The sequence below is a fragment of the Pseudorasbora parva genome, chromosome 1 (assembly GCF_024679245.1).
Source record: "Pseudorasbora parva isolate DD20220531a chromosome 1, ASM2467924v1, whole genome shotgun sequence".
In the NCBI taxonomy this organism is placed as follows: domain Eukaryota; kingdom Metazoa; phylum Chordata; class Actinopteri; order Cypriniformes; family Gobionidae; genus Pseudorasbora; species Pseudorasbora parva.
In genome coordinates this window covers 68,732,339-68,750,802 of record NC_090172.1, presented here as the reverse complement: position 1 = coordinate 68,750,802, position 18,464 = coordinate 68,732,339, and the positions used below count along the sequence as shown (strand labels likewise).

Here is an 18,464-nt window from a genome sequence, read left to right as displayed (position 1 = left end):
ACATAAATCCTGAGACTGGAGGGACAAGTGCTTGTTGAGAACCTTTCTTGCAAAAAGTCCAGAACTGAAGCAATCTGGCAGCTAACTAGATCTACTTCATGTGTCGTACTCCATCTTTCAAAGACACACCATTTATTGGCATAAAGCCCTAGCACTTAGGATAGGCTCAATAACTGCAGGTGAAAGCCCAGTGTCTGTCAGTTGGTGCTCATCAGGGGCCAAACATGAAGGTTCCACAGGTCGAGCCTAGGATGGAATATCGTGCCCTCTACCGGAGACAGAAGATCCTTCTTCGCCAGAATCGGCCATGGCGAGTCGTTGAGGAGAGACAATATCTCCGAGTCCACTTCCGTTCTGTAAAATCTGGTCTAGATCTGCTTGACTACATCTGAGTGGAGTTTTCATTCTTCCATCTGTAATTTTGTCTAGACAGTAAATCTGCACCCACATTCAAACCACCGTCCCTGAATGTGTACACTGCTTTGAGTGACAGGAGCTTGTCCTGGTCCCAGAAAAAAATCTGTCTCTCTATTCTGTTCAGCGTGAGCACAGACCTCCCTGGTGATTTATATATGAAACTGTAGCTGTATTGTCCACCCGCACTAGGACATTACAGCCCCTCAATTGTGGGAGAAAGTATTTCAGGGCCAGAAATACGGCCATCAACTCGAGCCAATTGATGTGCCAATCAAGCTTATGACCCTTCCAATTCTCATTAGTATTGTAAGAAAACACTCATTTTACCTGCTCAAAAACAGCTCTGTTTTCACCAAGCCATTTCAGTGCATACAGCTTTAAATGATAAATGACCCCGCCCCTCTCTTCTGTGGGCCAGCACAAGGAGTGTTACCCTTGAAAACTGTAGAGATGAAAGAATGGCGAAGGGAGTCTTTGAGGACGCATCTGTGCAACTTTATCAATTTTAACTGGAGTCGGGACAAGATGACAGCTCCAACGAAATTTTACAATTAAGGCTAAACAGGACGTTTCTGAATGGTTGGTTAATGTAATGTCACTTTGATCTGTCTTTATGGACTGGCAGGGTAACGTTAGCGTAGTGAGATAGAATGCTATGTGTTTACTGATGTATACGTTGACAGATTGTTACAGCTAATGCCAATAAAAACTTTTTTCTGTTAATGTCGGTTTGTAAGTGATGCGTAACGTTATCTATGCATTGTAATAACTGTTACAACACTTTTTTTACAGTAACAGACACTGTTATAAACCATCTACATAATTAAGCTTAGTGTTACCACGTCCACATTAATTTTAAAACCAGTGTGCACAGTTTGTAATAACACAATAACCATAATGTGTTGTTCATTATAAACGTGGGATTATGAATTATATTGAGAATGTCATACATAGAAAGCATGCGTGCACTACACTCACTTCTTCTGGAGGGGCAGTAGGAACATGAATAGCTAACTGGTCCAGATCTTTATGCAGGAGCAGCATCTTAGCAAAACCTGCTTTATACTGACCCTCGGTTATAAAGCAGTCTGGTGAGAAATGCTTTGTGGTTCGCGCAGACCTAAAAGCATTGATGAAAACAAACCTCAGACACTGCGTCTTCAGCGGTTCGTATTTAGGTACATCAGAATGACTGCTGTGTTCATTATTACACCCAAGAACAGAACACCACAATCGCTGAGACACCATTCTGCTCCAGTGTATCAACAAAGGCGGACTGTGCTGATGACAGAGCTCGCTCAGGGCGGGTCTGAGATGAAACGCTAATTGTCAATCAACAGTCGTGGGAGGGGTGTGTGTGACTCGATTTGAGACAAGGGTAAAAATATAAGAAGATAAGAAAAAAAACACTGGATGGATTTTTAACATTATAGGATGGTTGTGTACAGGCACTGCCAACACACATTTACAAACAATCAGTTTGTAAAAGTGCATGTAGTATTATATGACCCTTTTAAAAGAATGTTTAAAATTCAACGATGCCGTTTCTCTCCGAATCGTCATGCATGCAGGAGGGATAAAAACAGAACAACTATCTTCTATTTGTAACAAACTTAATTACCAATGCAAATACTGTTTCAATTGCATTAGCTGCAAACAAAGAACATAAATAGTGTAAAACATCATACGGTATATAAGTTGGGGGAAATATCAAACCATACAATATACAGTAATAATTTTGCAAAAAAAGATGATAAATGAAGATTCATACTTAAACTCACTCTTTTTATTGTTTTTCTCCAGATGTGCTGTAATTTCTAGTATCCCAGCAGGAGTTTCCTACAGCTACTCGTGTAATAGGATGGAGGGACGATATGTATCTGTGGTTATTCCTGGAACTTCTAAGATTCTTACTCTCTGTGAGGTGAAAGTCTATGTGGTTTATCCAGGTAATTCATAACAACCTGGTCTAAACCCTTTTCCATGGGAATTTGTCTTTTTGAAGCCTTTCTGATTGCATTCAACTGGTTTTAATATAGTTACAGAGTGTAGTTCTAGTCTTGAACAAGACAGATCTGGTAGAAATGCATTCCTAAAATGAAGTAAAATATATCTTGATGCTGTTATTTTACAGGTAATTTGGCAGCAGGAGGAAGTGTCACACAGTCATCAACCTTAACCAGCTGGATCGCTGAACAGGCCATTGATTTCAATCCAGGTTTCATACTACCACATTTAGCATGTTCGTCAACCCAGATTCAGACTAACCCGTGGTGGAGGCTGGATCTGCGTAATACTTACAGAGTTAGTAGAGTGGTCGTCACTACCAGACGAGACTGCTGTCTGGGACTAATAAATGGAGCAGAGATACGCATCGGAAACTCTTTGGAGAACAACGGCAACAACAATACTATGTGAGACCCTCTTTCAGTGGCTTAATATCCACAGAAATCCCTGATTCCTCAAAGCTGAAAACACAATTGCAGAAAGAATAAAGTCTAAATGAAGTTTTCTCTGTCTCTCTGTAGATGTGCTGTGATTTCTAGTATTCCAGCTGGTGTTCCGTCCACCTACATGTGTAACGATATGGAGGGTCGATTTGTGAATCTGATCATTCCAGGAAATGTAAGGTATCTCCATATGTGTGAGGTGGAGGTCTATGGAAAAGGTATGATCACACAAACAAAACATGTCAATTTAAGACTGATTATAGATGGTGTGCAGCAAATATCTGTAACAATTAAAATATTGTTTGTATCTGTATTTTAATACAATTAGCCTACAACCTATATGGTTTCTTCGTAGTCATCACTGAACAAATATGTGTTGTATAACTGATAAAGTATTTTATATATTATGAATATAACATTTATTAAAATATCTCTGGTGGCCCGGATAGACAGTTCGAGTTCAAGTACCATCCTGAGGACCTTTCATGATCCAATAAATACATATTTATTTATCTATTTGTGACCATTTTGATTTCGATGTGACCCGTTTGTCCCACCCCACAATAGAATGCGGATGATCGATGTTTATTTTCCTACACAGAGCAGTGAAGAGAGATAAAGTAATGAGTACAACCGTGTTATGGTGTTAGTTAATTAAAAACATTGTTTGTTAGTCATTTTACCTGTATGTATAACGTGTTTGGTATTAGCAAATCAGATGTGACTACGTCATTACGTGGGGATTAGTTCACTGCTTCGACGCGGATGGTTGTAAACAAACCCATCAGTGCTGGACAACAGCAAATATCTCCTAGTATTGGAAAGTGTTGCTTAATAAGTTTAGGAAAAGTTCTTGAAACAGATCCTCTTTGTTGTGTGCTTCTCTTTACGTCTCAATGGAGACTGATAGTCAGATCGAACATAAAAACACAACAAGTGGTGTCAGAAGCTGAGCGTGATTGACAGTCATCAGCGACTTGTGAGTATTGTGAACTGTTGGGGATTCCTTTGTGATTCCATAAAAATTATAAATCACGGCAAAACACAGTTTTGAAGCAGTATTTAAGACTGTTTGACCACAATAATTATCGCAGGTCGCACACTCGAACAAACCATAAAGTTACGGAGCACAGAGTTTATCTACCCCCAGTGGAGAGGCGTGGTGCTGGCAGTCTGCCAAATCCAGCACTGCTGTCGGAAGCCTGCCAAATTTCAAAGACGCTACAGCACAGCCCTGCAAAATGTACACTGAAGCTAACAAGCCACAAAATATAGGCCTATTTCAGTATTACTAAAAAAGATGTGAAGATTACTTTCTGCTGAAAGAACAGCTGGTCTTCCGGTTTGGCCAAAAAGAGCCTCCCACTACAGCCCCGAGGAGACTTGGAGAACTGCAATAGTCTAAAGAAACTGTTTAAGAGTTTGCAGAGGAGGTTTACAGGCTGGTCAATCTTAGCTTATCCTGGAGTTGACACTGAGCTCAGGGAGCAAATTGATGCTGATGCTTTTCTCAAAGGGCTGCGCAACCAGAAAGGGTCATATGAGGTTCTGAACTGTGACCCAGTGTCACTGGATGAGGCACAACGGCTAGTATCAGCTTATAAGCACAACTTAAAAGCTACACTCGGATGAGACTTTGATCAGAGGGGGAGGACACGTAAGCTGTGTCCCAAAGTGAAGTGCGCGTACTTCGAAGGCCGCATTTGAAGTGTGATTACGTCACAGCGGCACTACGAAGGCTGTCCCAATGTGAAGGCTGCACCCTCTGAAGGCCACATTTGAAGTGCGATTACGTCACAGCGGCACTACGAAGGCTGTCCCAATGTGAAGGCTGCTCCTCTGAAGGCCACATTTGAAGTGTGATTACGTCACAGCGGCACTACGAAGGCTGTCCCAAAGTGAGAGCTGCACCTTTGAAGGCCACATTTGAAGTGTGATTGCGTCACAGCGGCACTACGAAGGCTGTCCCAATGTGAAGGCTGCACTCTCTGAAGGCCACATTTGAAGTGCGATTGCGTCACAGCGGCACTACGAAGGCTGTCCCAATGTGAAGGCTGCACCTCTGAAGGCCACATTTGAAGTGCGATTACGTCACAGCGGCACTACGAAGGCTGTCCCAATGTGAAGGCTGCTCCTCTGAAGGCCACATTTGAAGTGTGATTGCGTCACAGCAGCACTACGAAGGCTGTCCCAATGTGAAGGCTGCTCCTCTGAAGGCCACATTTTAAGTGTGATTGCGTCACAGCGGCACTACGAAGGCTGTCCCAATGTGAAGGCTGCACCTCTGAAGGCCACATTTGAAGTGCGATTACGTCACAGCGGCACTACGAAGGCTGTCCCAATGTGAAGGCTGCTCCTCTGAAGGCCACATTTGAAGTGTGATTACGTCACAGCGGCACTACGAAGGCTGTCCCAAAGTGAGAGCTGCACCTTTGAAGGCCACATTTGAAGTGTGATTGCGTCACAGCGGCACTACGAAGGCTGTCCCAATGTGAAGGCTGCACCTCTGAAGGCCGCATTTGAAGTGTGATTGCGTCACAGCGGCACTACGAAGGCTGTCCCAAAGTGAAGGCTGCACCTCTGAAGGCCACATTTGAAGTGTGATTACGTCACAGCGGCACTACGAAGGCTGTCCCAAAGTGAAGGCTGCACCTCTGAAGGCCACATTTGAAGTGCGATTACGTCACAGCGGCACTACGAAGGCTGTCCCAATGTGAAGGCTGCTCCTCTGAAGGCCACATTTAAAGTGCGATAACGTCACAGCGGTGCGACGAAGGCTGCCGCAATTCATGAGCGACTTCAAAATGCGCCCTTCGGTTCTCAGGCAAAGGAAGGGTACAGCAGATGGAACCTTCCCACAACTTCGCAGCCTTCCCTATCCCAGAATTCATAGTACACTGGTGGTCCGCATTCCCGCAGCACTCGATCAGATTTCCCAGTTAAAGACGGTAAAGCGGTCGGTAACTCAAGTGTAGCCTGGATACTATTGAACACAACAGCACAAGCGCTTGAAGTTAATAAAAGGTTGTTTTGTATTTGCACACTTCCCAGTTCCCTGCCCTGAGCAACCAAGATAAACTTTAATTTCCCAATTTTTAAATGCTATTTATTTCTCAACCATACTCTCAAGAAGAGGAATCAGTCCATTATCACCCTTTTCGCTGTTTCTTTCTTTTTTTCATACACTTTTTTTAAATAGCCTTCTGCGCGGGGCTGTATTTTCGTCCCGCTCCCGCTATGCACCGCACCATCCCGCTTGCACGTAAAATTCACTCCGTGCTCACCCTCTATAAATTATTTTATTCCCGACCCGACTCATCCAGCTAAATTTAGATTTTGTTTACTAAATCGATTTCGATAACTTCAAACATAGGCTAAATTAAAGAGAAGTGGTTGTTCTATAGCCTACATTGTTTATTTTTGTAATGCACGTTATCATATGTAGCTATACATTAAACACATTTATATATGTTTATACATATATTTTCTTGTCATGTAATTTAAAATGCTCTTTGAAGGCGTGGCCTGGCCTGGCCTTCGAAGTGCATGGTCTTCGAAGTGCGCACCCTTTACTTTGGGACACAGCTGTAGAGTATCCTGGGCTGATCAAAACATGGATTCTGATAAGAAGCCGCAGGCATTGCATTCACATAATGTGCAGTCACAGAGCTATGTTACACAGCACCAGTTGCAAACACTCATTGTCAAAGTTGATAAGCTCCAACTATCCAAAGACCATCTGCCTCCTCCCTCTTCTGTTGCTCTTGCTTCTACCGTAAGACCCACCCAACAAATAAATTCAGTATGGCAGTCCAGAAAGGGGACGTGAAGCTCAGACCTCTTTCAAGTCAAGCAGATACAGACAGCAAAATACCAGCCACACCAGAGCTTCAAGCAGGCCATGTTTAGTCTTTCCTGTAGCTCAATGAGTAGAGCATGGCACTAGCAACGCGAAGGTCAAGGGTTCGAGTACCAGGGAAAGCAAGAATTGACAAAAATGTAAAATGTCAAAGCGTCTGCCAAATGCATAAATGTAAATGTTTACAGTGTGCGGAAGAGGAACATTAAAAACTAAACTGCTCACAGTCCCCCAGTCCATCTACAGGTCCCCCTGCAAACACTGTGGCGAAACTGTGAAATGGAGCCCCCAAATCAAAATCGCTCCAAACATTCAAAGTCCGTCTATTGTACATGTGAGCAGAGCTGAGAGTCGAGGGCACAGTTAATTGCTTTTGCTGACTGTTGATAACATATAATTTAAAGCAGTTATAGAAACAGGTGCTGAGGCTACAATCATGTCAGAAGAGATGTAAAGCAAATTACCTGCTAAATCATCTTCTGGACTGAAAAATGTGTGTCTCCGAAATGCAGAAACAGGAAGGGAGATTTCAGCAACAGGCGGAGTGAAAGTGGAATTCAAAATTGGCACAAAAGTTTTGGAGTGGAAAGTTTGCATTGCACTATTTTGTGATGCCCTGCTCCCGGGCTTAGATTTCTTAAAAGCTGCTGGTTTCACCATACATTCATTTGGTAAGGTTTTAATGGGCTTTAAAGGGATACTTCACCTTTTTTTCATATTAAACTATGTTATTCCCTTAACTAAGAGGAGTTGATACATACCTCTGTCGTCTGAGTGCATGCACTTAATCTCTCTGAGGCGGGGTGACATTCTGATAGCATTTAGCTTAGCACACTAATCACAGTTCATTCCTATGGTACCAAACAGAGATCAAGTTAGAAGCAACCAATCAACTCCACTTCCACTTTCCCCTATTTAAATACAGTTACACGAATAGTTGGACGACCAAGTATGGTGACACAAAATAAAACGTGGCACTTTTTTAACCGAGTTAAAAAGGAGAACTATAATGTATGGCGGATTAGCACTTCTGAGAGTACTTCAACTCAGCGCAGTAAAAAGTCCCGGCCGAAACATCCTCCCTCACATCTCCCCCTCCCTCTCTCATTTCCGTAAATAGAACCAACGTGACCTGCACGCCTGCATCAGTAGAAGTAGTTTGAGCAGAGTTGACGAAGTACCAGTTTGTAGGAAGATAGTTTGAACAATCATGGTTATAATGTGCGTCAAATATTACAATGGTAGGTAGACTCAGCTACAGAAAGGAACCCTCAAACCATCTTCCTCTCTTATGTGGGTGAGATTGAAATCATAACTATTGTGAATAAATGCAATAATAAATCATCAATGAACTATTTAGACATAAATATGAGATTATTAAAAAGAATAATTGACAATATTGTGAAACCCTTAACTCACATGTGTCAACCTCACAGCCACCACCTTTGGACACAGCCAAGGCCACCCGTTCCCAATCACCTGAATACTAGTCACCTGTGCACCATCACCAGTGGCACACATAAAGCACTCCTCATCCCCACAGTCTTTGGCTGGTCTTGCACCGATCAACACTCCTGTTACCTGCTACTACCTGAACTCTACCTGCCCGTCTTCCTCTTCATCGTCATCCTCGCCATCCTCTGGGTCACCATCTTTGTCTAGCCTAGTTCAGACTGCACGATTTTCAAACTCGCCGGGTCACTGCTCTTTTCACACTGCATGACTATCTGGGGTATCATTCAGTCACTGCTGTGTTCACACTGCACGATGGTTTTTCATGACTGAACAAGAGGAATAATCGCCGACAACTCTCTCTCTCCGGTACGCAAACTACGCTTCCCAACTAGACGTGCGATGTGACAAGTAAACAACGCGAGATCACACGTGCGTCAGACTGGAGTTCTAGCGCGAGACTTGGAATTGTTATTAAAAACGGTAAACGGCACAAAGTTTGTACAAAGTCTGCACAAATTGTATGTGCACTGATTTGTGGAGAAAAAGAAAAAAGATAATGGCAGAAGAAATTGTTGGAGACAGAGGTAGCCAGGATTGTGTTCTGTAAAGACAGTTTGAGGTAAATAAACAATTTTGTAATGTGCTGCTGCTGTGGCTGGATGTGCAAATGTTTGGCCTTTCTTTCTGTTTGATAGAATTGTAAATATATATCTATTAAAATACTGATATTCTGCTCTATAACTCCTCCCTGAACCTCCCGCTGCTGTATCTCACTGTTTCATTGGCTGTTGGTCATCGCCGATGTCATTTTCAGTCAGAACGCAGTTTACACAGCAGGAGTTTGAATCGCCGACAGCTGCAGATATTTAGCATGCCAAAAATCTCACCGGCGTCGGCGACTTGTCGGCGATACTCTCTGATCGCGTCTTTGATTATTAACACTGCGTGATTGTCACGAGCACCGATTTGCCTATGATCTCGGGCATTTGTCTGCGATTTCACAAAACCTGTCGGCGACTCAAAATCGGGGCAAAAATCGGGCAGTGTGAACTAGGCTTAAGCTTACCAACTAGAGGTTACGATAAGTTATAGTGAATTTCAGCCAATCTGTCTGGTTCTAGTCCGGTAGAATTTGGTAGAAGTGCAATCCTAAAATGAAGTAAACGCTATATTTTATAAAATAAAATATATCTTCATACTGATATTTTACAGCTAATCTGGCAGCAGGAGGAAACGTTACACAGTCATCAACCATTGGCAACTGGATTGCAGAAAAGGCCATTGATTCCAAACCAGGTTTCACACAACCATCATTAGCGTGCTCATCAACTACAAACCAAACCGACCCATGGTGGAGACTGGATATGCGTCATATTTACAGAGTTAGTAATGTGGTCATCACTAACAGAAACGACTGCTGTCCAGAACAAATAAATGGAGCAGAGATTCACATCGGAAACTCTTTGGAGAACAACGGCAACAACAATCCTGTGTGAGACCCTCTTTCAGTGGCTTAATATCCACAGAAATCCCTGATTCCTCAAGGCTGAAAACACAAGTGAAGAAAGAATAAAGTCTAAATGACGTTTTCTCTGTCTCTCTGTAGATGTGCTGTGATTTCTAGTATTCCAGCTGGTGATTCGTCCACCTACACTTGTAACGATATGGAGGGTCGATATGTGAATCTGATCATTCCTGGAGATTCAAGGGTTCTCACTCTGTGTGAGGTGGAGGTCTATGGAGAAGGTCTGAACAGACAAACTTTTAATTTATTTTTGATTTATTGATTATACATGTTCTCAGCAGTCAATAAAACACACATGTGGTCGACACTAAACCATGTTCATCCTCACTGCAAGTGAACCTGTGTTTAATGGGGTCTGGGTCATATTTTGTTTTACTTCATATAGTTTTGTTGATGATTTACTCACCTGTATGCATTTCTTTCTTCTACTGAATACAAAGGATGATATCTAGAAGATTGTTTGTAACCAAGCAGATCTCAGCAGCCATTGATTACTATAGTATTTTCCCCCTACTATGGTAGTCAATGTCTGCCGAGATCTGCTGGGTTACAAACAATCTTCTAGATATCTTCCTTTGTGTTCAATAGAATAAATAAATTCATACAGGTTTGGAACAACTTGAGGGTGAGTAAATGATGACAGAATGTTCATTTTTGGGTGAACTATCCCTTTCAGGTCCTTGCTTAAAGCAAACATTTGTGAAGCTCAAACTGAAGTCCAGCTCGAATCTGTCTGATGCCGCAGCGAGAGCCCGGCTCCTGACGCAGGTGAGAGAGAGAGAGAGAGAGAGAGAGAGAGAGAGAGAGAGAGAGAGAGAGAGAGAGAGAGAGAGAGAGAGAGAGAGAGAGACACTCACCGAAATCTGAGCAAATTCATAGAGGTTTAAAGAGATGTGCTTGTTTCAGCTGGAATCTGTTCTGGTGGGAAGAGGGATTTCTGGTGTGAAGCTGCGCTGGTCTCAACTGCCCAAACAGGCAGTGATGCGGAAGGAAGCTGCAGCCGGTGAGTGTGTTCATAAAAGAAACACTGGAAAACTGAACAAATACACTCACCTAAAGGATTATTAGGAACAAGTGTTCAATTTCTCATTAATTCAATGATCTAATCAACCAATCACAAGGCAGTTAATTCAATGCATTTAGGGGTGTGGTCCTGGTCAAGACATTCACCTGAATTCCAGGAGAACACATTCTCCTGTACATTGTCTCTACAAACTGAATGTCAGAATGGGAAAGAAGGATGATTTAAGCAATTTTGAGCGGCTGATCAAAATCTGTGCAGGCTGGTGATGGTGGTGTAATGGTGTGGGGGATGTTTTCTTGGCACACTTTAGGCCCCTTAGTGCCAATTGGGCATCGTTTAAATGCCACGGCCTACCTGAGCATTGTTTCTGACCATGACCACCATGTGCCCATCCTCTGATGGCCACTTCCAGCAGGATAATGCACCATGTCACAAAGCTCCAATCATTTTAAATTGGTTTCTTGAACATGACGATGAGTTGACTGTACTAAAATGGCCGCCACAGTCCCCAGATCTCAACCCAATAGAGCATCTTTGGGATGTGGTGGAACGGGAGCTTCGTGCCCTGGATGTGCATCCCACAAATCTCCATCAACTGCAAGATGCTCTCCTATCAATATGGGCCAACATTTCTAAAGAATGTTTCAGCAGCTTGTTGAATCAATGCCACGTAGAAATAAGGCAGTTTTGAAGGCGAAGGGGGGGGTCAAACACAGTATTAGTGTGGGGTTCCTAATAATCCTTTAGGGGAGTGTATGTCAGTTAATTAAAAATACACTACAAATGGAATAGGAAACAACGTCTTTATAATGTAATAAACTTTTAATTTACAGCTCAATGTGGAGGGAGGAAGTGATGATGGGAAAACGTTTGGATCAGTTTTTCAAGCCATCAAGTCAAGTCTTATGTATAGAGCATATAAAGTTTAATACAACCATAGTTAATGCAAAGTGCTTTACAATACAATAAAAATAAATCAAGAAAAATAAAATAAAGAGAAACATTAAATTACTTGAATATTCTCTGTTCTTCAGTGTTGATTACCTTCACCATTAAGTTGCATGTGGAAATTGAAACTATGGATGATATGGTTGATATGACAGTTAGTTGACGAATTGCGACCAACATTACAGAGGCCAACGAGCCGTCACAGAGCATTACCGGTCACTCTTCAAGTGACTAACACCTTAAGTGTTTTATTTCTAAAAGGTGATTTTCAAAGTGAGGTCGCTCCTATAGCAAAAATGTCACAACCCCTGGCATATCTTACAATCTTACAGAAATGGCCTGCATGGCAATCCCTTTTTTAGTGCCTACCTACATTGAGTTTCCAAGGGAAGAGGAGCTGTCGACCAACAAAACTGAGTTTTCCGGGAAAGTAGGATGCCAGGAGTAATAGGACTAGTGGATGGCTCACTGTTTCCAATGAAGGCCTTTAGTAAGAGAAATAAATGGTGTATGTGTGCCAAAAAGGTATCATGCTCTAAATGTCCAGGACATAGGAGGTCAAAATATGATTATAATACATTTTGTGGCAAAGTGGCCTGGGTCAACACACGATGCCTTCATTTTTAATATAAGGTAGGTTAGGGTTCTATTACATATTTCATTACATTATTATAATTAGTATAATATGTCCATTCATTTACTGGTGCCAAAGCCACACATTTATTGCCAATTTAAATAAATAAACACTGTTGTTTACATTTTATCTTTTTGTGCAATTATGCTCAAGATACAATATCAACTCATTACTAAATGAATTACAATTATTGAAATGGTTAACATTTTGCTTTTAGTGGTTCCTGACAATATATTATTATGATCATATGATAAACTTTTATATGATATCATATGATATGATAAACTTTTTAGATCATATGATTAACCCCTTGAGATGTACCATCTCGTTTTCGAGGGGGTCCTAATGTACAATCAAGACATAGTTACAAAACAATTACAACTACAATTAACAACAAAACAAGACAAAACAAAGCAAACAATACCAACAACAAAATTATATATGTAATAATAATAAAAAATAATATAAATAAATAAATATATTTTACACCACGAACACACAAAAAATAAATAAAAATAAATAAAAAATAAATACAAAACTTTTGGGGCTTTACACATAAATGATCTTTTACCAATAGTTTTGTGTGCACGAAAAGCAACAAAATAAGTCTGGACAGAGTGCCTAACATGGTAATTTGAAGAAAAAGGTACAAAATATCGTTGAAGATAACTGGGATAAGCCAATGAATGCGTCTTCTCACATACAGAGATGACCATTGAAGTGCATCATACATTGTACAGTGATGAGTGAAATAAGTACATCCCAAAACAAATCTACAGATTCTATTATATGCTGTATTAAGAGACCCAAGATCTGATTTCGCTGCTGTTTGATAAACCACATCACAATAATCAAAAAACTGAAGTATTAATTGAGAAACAAGTTTCTTACGAACACTATACGAAATAATTCCCATGTTGACTTTACGTAAAACATGATTAATGTGTGATTTAAAAAAAAAGTTCAGAATCAAGCCATACACCTAGATATTTAATAGCATCAACTTTCTGTAAAAAAGTACTGTCTTTACATAATACAGCACAAGAACAAGCTTTAGATTTCAGTTTCTGTCTAGAACCAAAAATCATAGTATATGACTTGCTTTTATTAAGCACTAATTTATTTGCTAAAAGCCAATCTTGTACAGCATTAAAATAAGACTGAAGAGATAGATGAATTTGTAAAGGATCAGAATTAGATGCAAATATGACGGTATCATCAGCATAAAGCTGAACTTGACAATGTTTAAGAATTAATGGTAGGCTATTTACATTAATAGAAAACAGAAGTGGTCCCAGTATTGAACCTTGGGGCACACCACATTGTTGAATCACAAAATCAGATTTGTTCCCATTTAATACAACACATTGTTTTCTATTATGCAGGTATGAATTAAACCACAAAACCGTATTTTCAGAAAGACCAATAGTATGAAGTTTATCTAAAAGCAAATAACAATCAACTAAATCAAAAGCTTTAGTTAAATCAAGAAAAACAGCACCTGTGAGTTTGCCATTATCTGAAGCTGAAAACACATCATTAGTAAACTTAAGTAGAGCAGTAGTTGTAGAATAATTAGACCTAAAACCGGATTGAAATGGTGATAAAATATTTTTAATACACAAATAATTAGAGAGTTGTTTATAAATTATTTTTTCAAAAACTTTAGATAAAGAACATATAATAGATATAGGTCTATAATTATTAGGATCAAGTACATCACCTCCCTTATGAAGTGGAGTAATGCGTGCACATTTCCAAATAGTTGGCAGCTCACATGTAGACAAAGAAAGATTAAATAAATCAGCTATCGGATACATAAGAATATGAGAGGATAATTTAAGAAACCAATTATCAATCCCATCTAGCCCAACACCACTAGTCACCTTTAATTCATTAATGGCATTCTGAACATCAACTGGTAATATCTTTTTAAATGAAAATAAATCATTACACGATGCAGTCTCATTAAAGGTACCAGAATTCAAATAAGAAGAAGATCCTAAAGTAGACCAGACAGAAGAAAAATGCTGATTAAATGCATGAGCAATAGATAAAGAATCATGCAGTATTGTATTATCAACTCTAATTTGATTAATTGTATGTTTATTTGATGTACGGTAACACTTTACTTGAAGGGGTGTGCATAAGACTGACATGACACCTTCATAATCATGACATGACACGTGTCATGAATATGAAGGAGTTTTTATGCATCTTTATGACAACTGTCATTAAGTGTCATTCGCTTAATTATGTCATTTTTAATGCAATGATGACATTTCGGAGTTGTCTTTGTTATGACAACTTGACATAAACCAATACATCAAAACCTCTCAGTGTCTTTGTCATGACAACTTGACATTACCAAGACAACATAACCTGTCATAAACATGACATAACAGATTATCAAATTTGAGAAACTTACTTAGCTTATAGGGTTAACCTTAAACTGTTATGTGGTTGGTTTTGATGTTGACTGAGACCATTATAATGTCATACATTTTTTTCCGTGGCACAAGTTTAATTTGTCATTAAAATGCAATTAGGTGTTAATACGCTGTCAAATTATTTTTTAATAACAGCATCATTAATATTTTTCAGTTCACAATGTTTTATTTTATTTTTTAAGTTTCCTCCACCAGCTTCAACAGAAGTTTAGATAATAGACAATTTCAAATGTCTTAAAAATATAAAAAGGAGTTTGAGAAATAAAATCAATCATTTAATTTTTAAGACCTGCCCTCTCACAGAACTGACTCTTAAAAACACAAGGCATGAATTTATACACAGGTGACCAGCACCAATTAACGCAAAAAGGGGAAAACACGTACACAAATAATGGCCATTACACAAAATAAACATATATATATTATAAACATATTATAACACACTTTTCATTCCGAAGAATCTCAAAGTGCAACAAAGGGAAAAAATAACAATACATGAATAACAAGTAAAAATTACATCTAAACATCATGCCGGACGCTGATGACGCTAGCCTGGTGCAAACTTCAGCCACCATGCAGTTCAAGCCCGAGGGAGACCACCAGTGAGCAGCCGACACCCAGAAGAGAGCGCAGCCGCAGCGAGCAACATCAAATGTCCTTCAAACCAGAACCAACCACAAATTCAAACAAAAACAGAAGAGAAGCGCTGAAAAAACGGCAAACAACGTCCTCTCAGTGGCTGCCAGCAATCAGCAACAGTCCCAATAGTAGCTCTGTTAGACTAGTCACAAACATAAGAAAATATAATAAAATCTAAATTTAATAGTAAAGTTAACATGATTTGTGGGTGGAGAAGCGGCGAACAGACAACGCCAGCATCCTCTCCCCCACGTTGCCTAGCAACTAATGTAATGTAAACCCAAAAAGCTAAGTAGTTTCTTAAATTTGATAATCTGCTATGTCATTTCATGTCTGTTTATGACAGGTTATGTTGTCTTGGTAATGTCAAGTTGTCATGACAAAGACACTGACAGGTTATGATGTATTGGTTTATGTCAAGTTGTCATAACAAAGACAACTCCGAAATGTCATCATTGCATTAAAAATGACATAATTAAGCGAATGACACTTAATGACAGTTGTCATAAACATGCATAAAAACTCCTTCATATTCATGACAAGTGTCATGTCATGATTATGAAGGTGTCATGTCAGTCTTATGCACACCCCTTCAAGTAAAGTGTTACCTGATGTACTAATAATACTTTTAATTTTATTCCAAAATTGTTTAGGATTTTTAAAATGATAAGAGAGACATTCTTTATAATAATTAGATTTTGCATTTCGGGTTTTAGTCTTACTCAGATTTCTCAAATGCCTATAAACTTCCCAATCTGTATTACTTCTTGTTTGACGAAATGTTTTCCATGCGTTGTCCCTTAGCCTAAAAAGACTAATAAGTTCAGAGCTAATCCACGGAAGATGATTGGCCTAGGTTTGGCTCTATCGCTTTGACGAACTGTCGGAGAGCGATGAGCCCATTCAATGATCGGCGGAGTGGAAAAATTGCCTTGACCCAAAAGCTGTGGAATCAGCCGGGGCATGAAGCCAGTAATATCATTGTCCTCTGATAACTCCCGAACTCCAACCAAGCGAAGATTAGAACGCCGGCTTCGATTATCCAAATCGTCAACTTTGTCGATCAGGTAGGAGTTGTCTTTCTCCAGTTGTTGAATCCGAGCGACACACATTTGCACGTTGTCCTCATTAGCCCCAACTCGCTGCTCCAACAAGTTAACTTGGTCTCCTAAAGTACTTAAAGAATTCTGAATACTGCTCAAACTACTACGAATGGACTCCGTTTTCACATCAGTGTGAGTCAGCGTATCAGTCTTGCTCTGTTGAATGGCTTCCCACAAAGTTTGAAGTGAGATATGTGGCTCCATTTCAACAAACAAACAATCCAAAGAGCAGAGCGGGGGAAAAAGACTATGTGGCTATATAAAGAAGCATTAAAGCCAACGTACAAAGAGAGTCCAGATAAGAGAGATCTTACAAAGCTACTATAATAGCAATAAGCATGCTTAGAGTTAAGCTGGACGCGTTTACTCACGCTGCGGCCATCTTGACTTCTTTTTTGACATCTAGATGTTCCTTTTTTTAACTTCTTATGTTAACTGCATAGTCCTTATTACAAAATGCTTTACTGCAGTGTCATCAATGCATATCTGGAGGAAAGTGGACAAAATGATTGGCTGCTAGGAGATTCAGGATATCCTTTAAAGCCATCCCTGATGACTCCTGTGATCAATGAGCAAACACCAGCCGAAATGCGGTATGACAGATGTGTCTTTAATTTACTATGTAGTGTACTATACTACAATGTACTGCAATAATAATGTAAGAGGTAAGCATGCAGTTATATTATATTTTGTTAAAAATACAGATATAACCAGGCACATAAAAGATGCAGGTCTAGACAGGAGCATCTCTTTAGAGTTTGAAAGAGCAGGTATTCCAAAACAGAAATACAGTATTTATCCATTATTTGCTGTTGGTTACTGGGGCGACCACATTTTCACATTTCTTTACTTAACTTTATTTATAAAAAGGACCATGTACAATTTTAACATAAATGTTTCCATTTCATGTATCGTACCAGATTTAGCTCAAAGCTAATTTTCACCCGCAGTCCTTTGGCAACATACACAATACATACACAATAAACACATACACATACTGTCAATCCAAACAATTAAACACCAACCATGTCAATGTTTACAAAGCTGATTACATTTAAAAAAAAAAGATTTCAACTGCATTTTAAAAATACCAAAAGATTTACACCTTTTTATACCTTCTGGCAAAGCATTCCAGTGTTACCTTCACAGCTTCCACGCACCGAACCGTAGCTGGGAGCGAGCTGGTTTCTATATAATAACTTGGCTCGCGTCAGGTAACTTGCATCTAGTGGTCCGGGCTAACAGAGCCGAAGCACAAAACAGTGAGACGTAGGTTACTTTCAGCAATGAACTCGGGCTTTATTCCTCACAGTGGAAACGGTACACATTAATGGGCATAACTGCACTCTGCTTGCTAGCATTCACTGGAGCATTGACTGCATCACCACTTAATTTGCACCGTACAACTCAGAACTGATTCTCCCGCTATACTTTGTTTACACTCTTCATACCCATCCTGACCCACTACGTCACACATACGCATTTATCCCCACAAAACCACAAGAGGGAGGCAGAGATAGCAACACCAGTGAGTCGTAGCTTTCACAGCAAAAGACGATAGTCCAAAAGCAGAACGGCGAAAAGGAACAGCACAATTTCTCATAGATGATCTAGTAGATCTTTCAGAATTATTAGGATGGAAACTAACAAAACCACTGAGCACCAAAGGAGTCAAACCATTTACAATTTTATAAACCAGACACAAATTTGTAAAAAGCATTTCAAAACTCAATAATGTATAATTCTTCAAAATGCTACAATGATGAAAATGGTTATTTTTTTATCGAAAGTTTTTAAAGTTTGTTTATATAGGGATTTTAAAGGCTTAACCGCAGTTTCAGCTTGAACCCAACATGTAAGACACTATGAAATATGAGAAATAATTGTGACATGCATAAAAGTTTTGGCTACATCAACAGAAAGACATTGTCTAATTTGTCTGAAATTTGCTAAATTATAT

General features: G+C 39.7%; 1 protein-coding gene across 1 annotated transcript in view; it reads left to right on the top strand.

Annotated features, from left to right (window-relative positions):
• LOC137081391 (uncharacterized) overlaps positions 1-11,646 on the top strand; it is a 33,775-nt gene extending 22,129 nt beyond the window's left edge. Inside the window, exons 4-10 of the mRNA XM_067447647.1 lie at positions 2,221-2,366; positions 2,552-2,635; positions 9,478-9,673; positions 9,788-9,927; positions 10,383-10,474; positions 10,613-10,709; positions 11,564-11,646. Of these exons, the coding sequence (XP_067303748.1) occupies positions 2,221-2,366; positions 2,552-2,635; positions 9,478-9,673; positions 9,788-9,927; positions 10,383-10,474; positions 10,613-10,709; positions 11,564-11,586 (778 nt within the window). The 3' untranslated portion in view covers positions 11,587-11,646. The remainder of the gene's footprint in view (positions 1-2,220; positions 2,367-2,551; positions 2,636-9,477; positions 9,674-9,787; positions 9,928-10,382; positions 10,475-10,612; positions 10,710-11,563) is intronic.
• Positions 11,647-18,464: the final 6,818 nt, after the last annotated feature.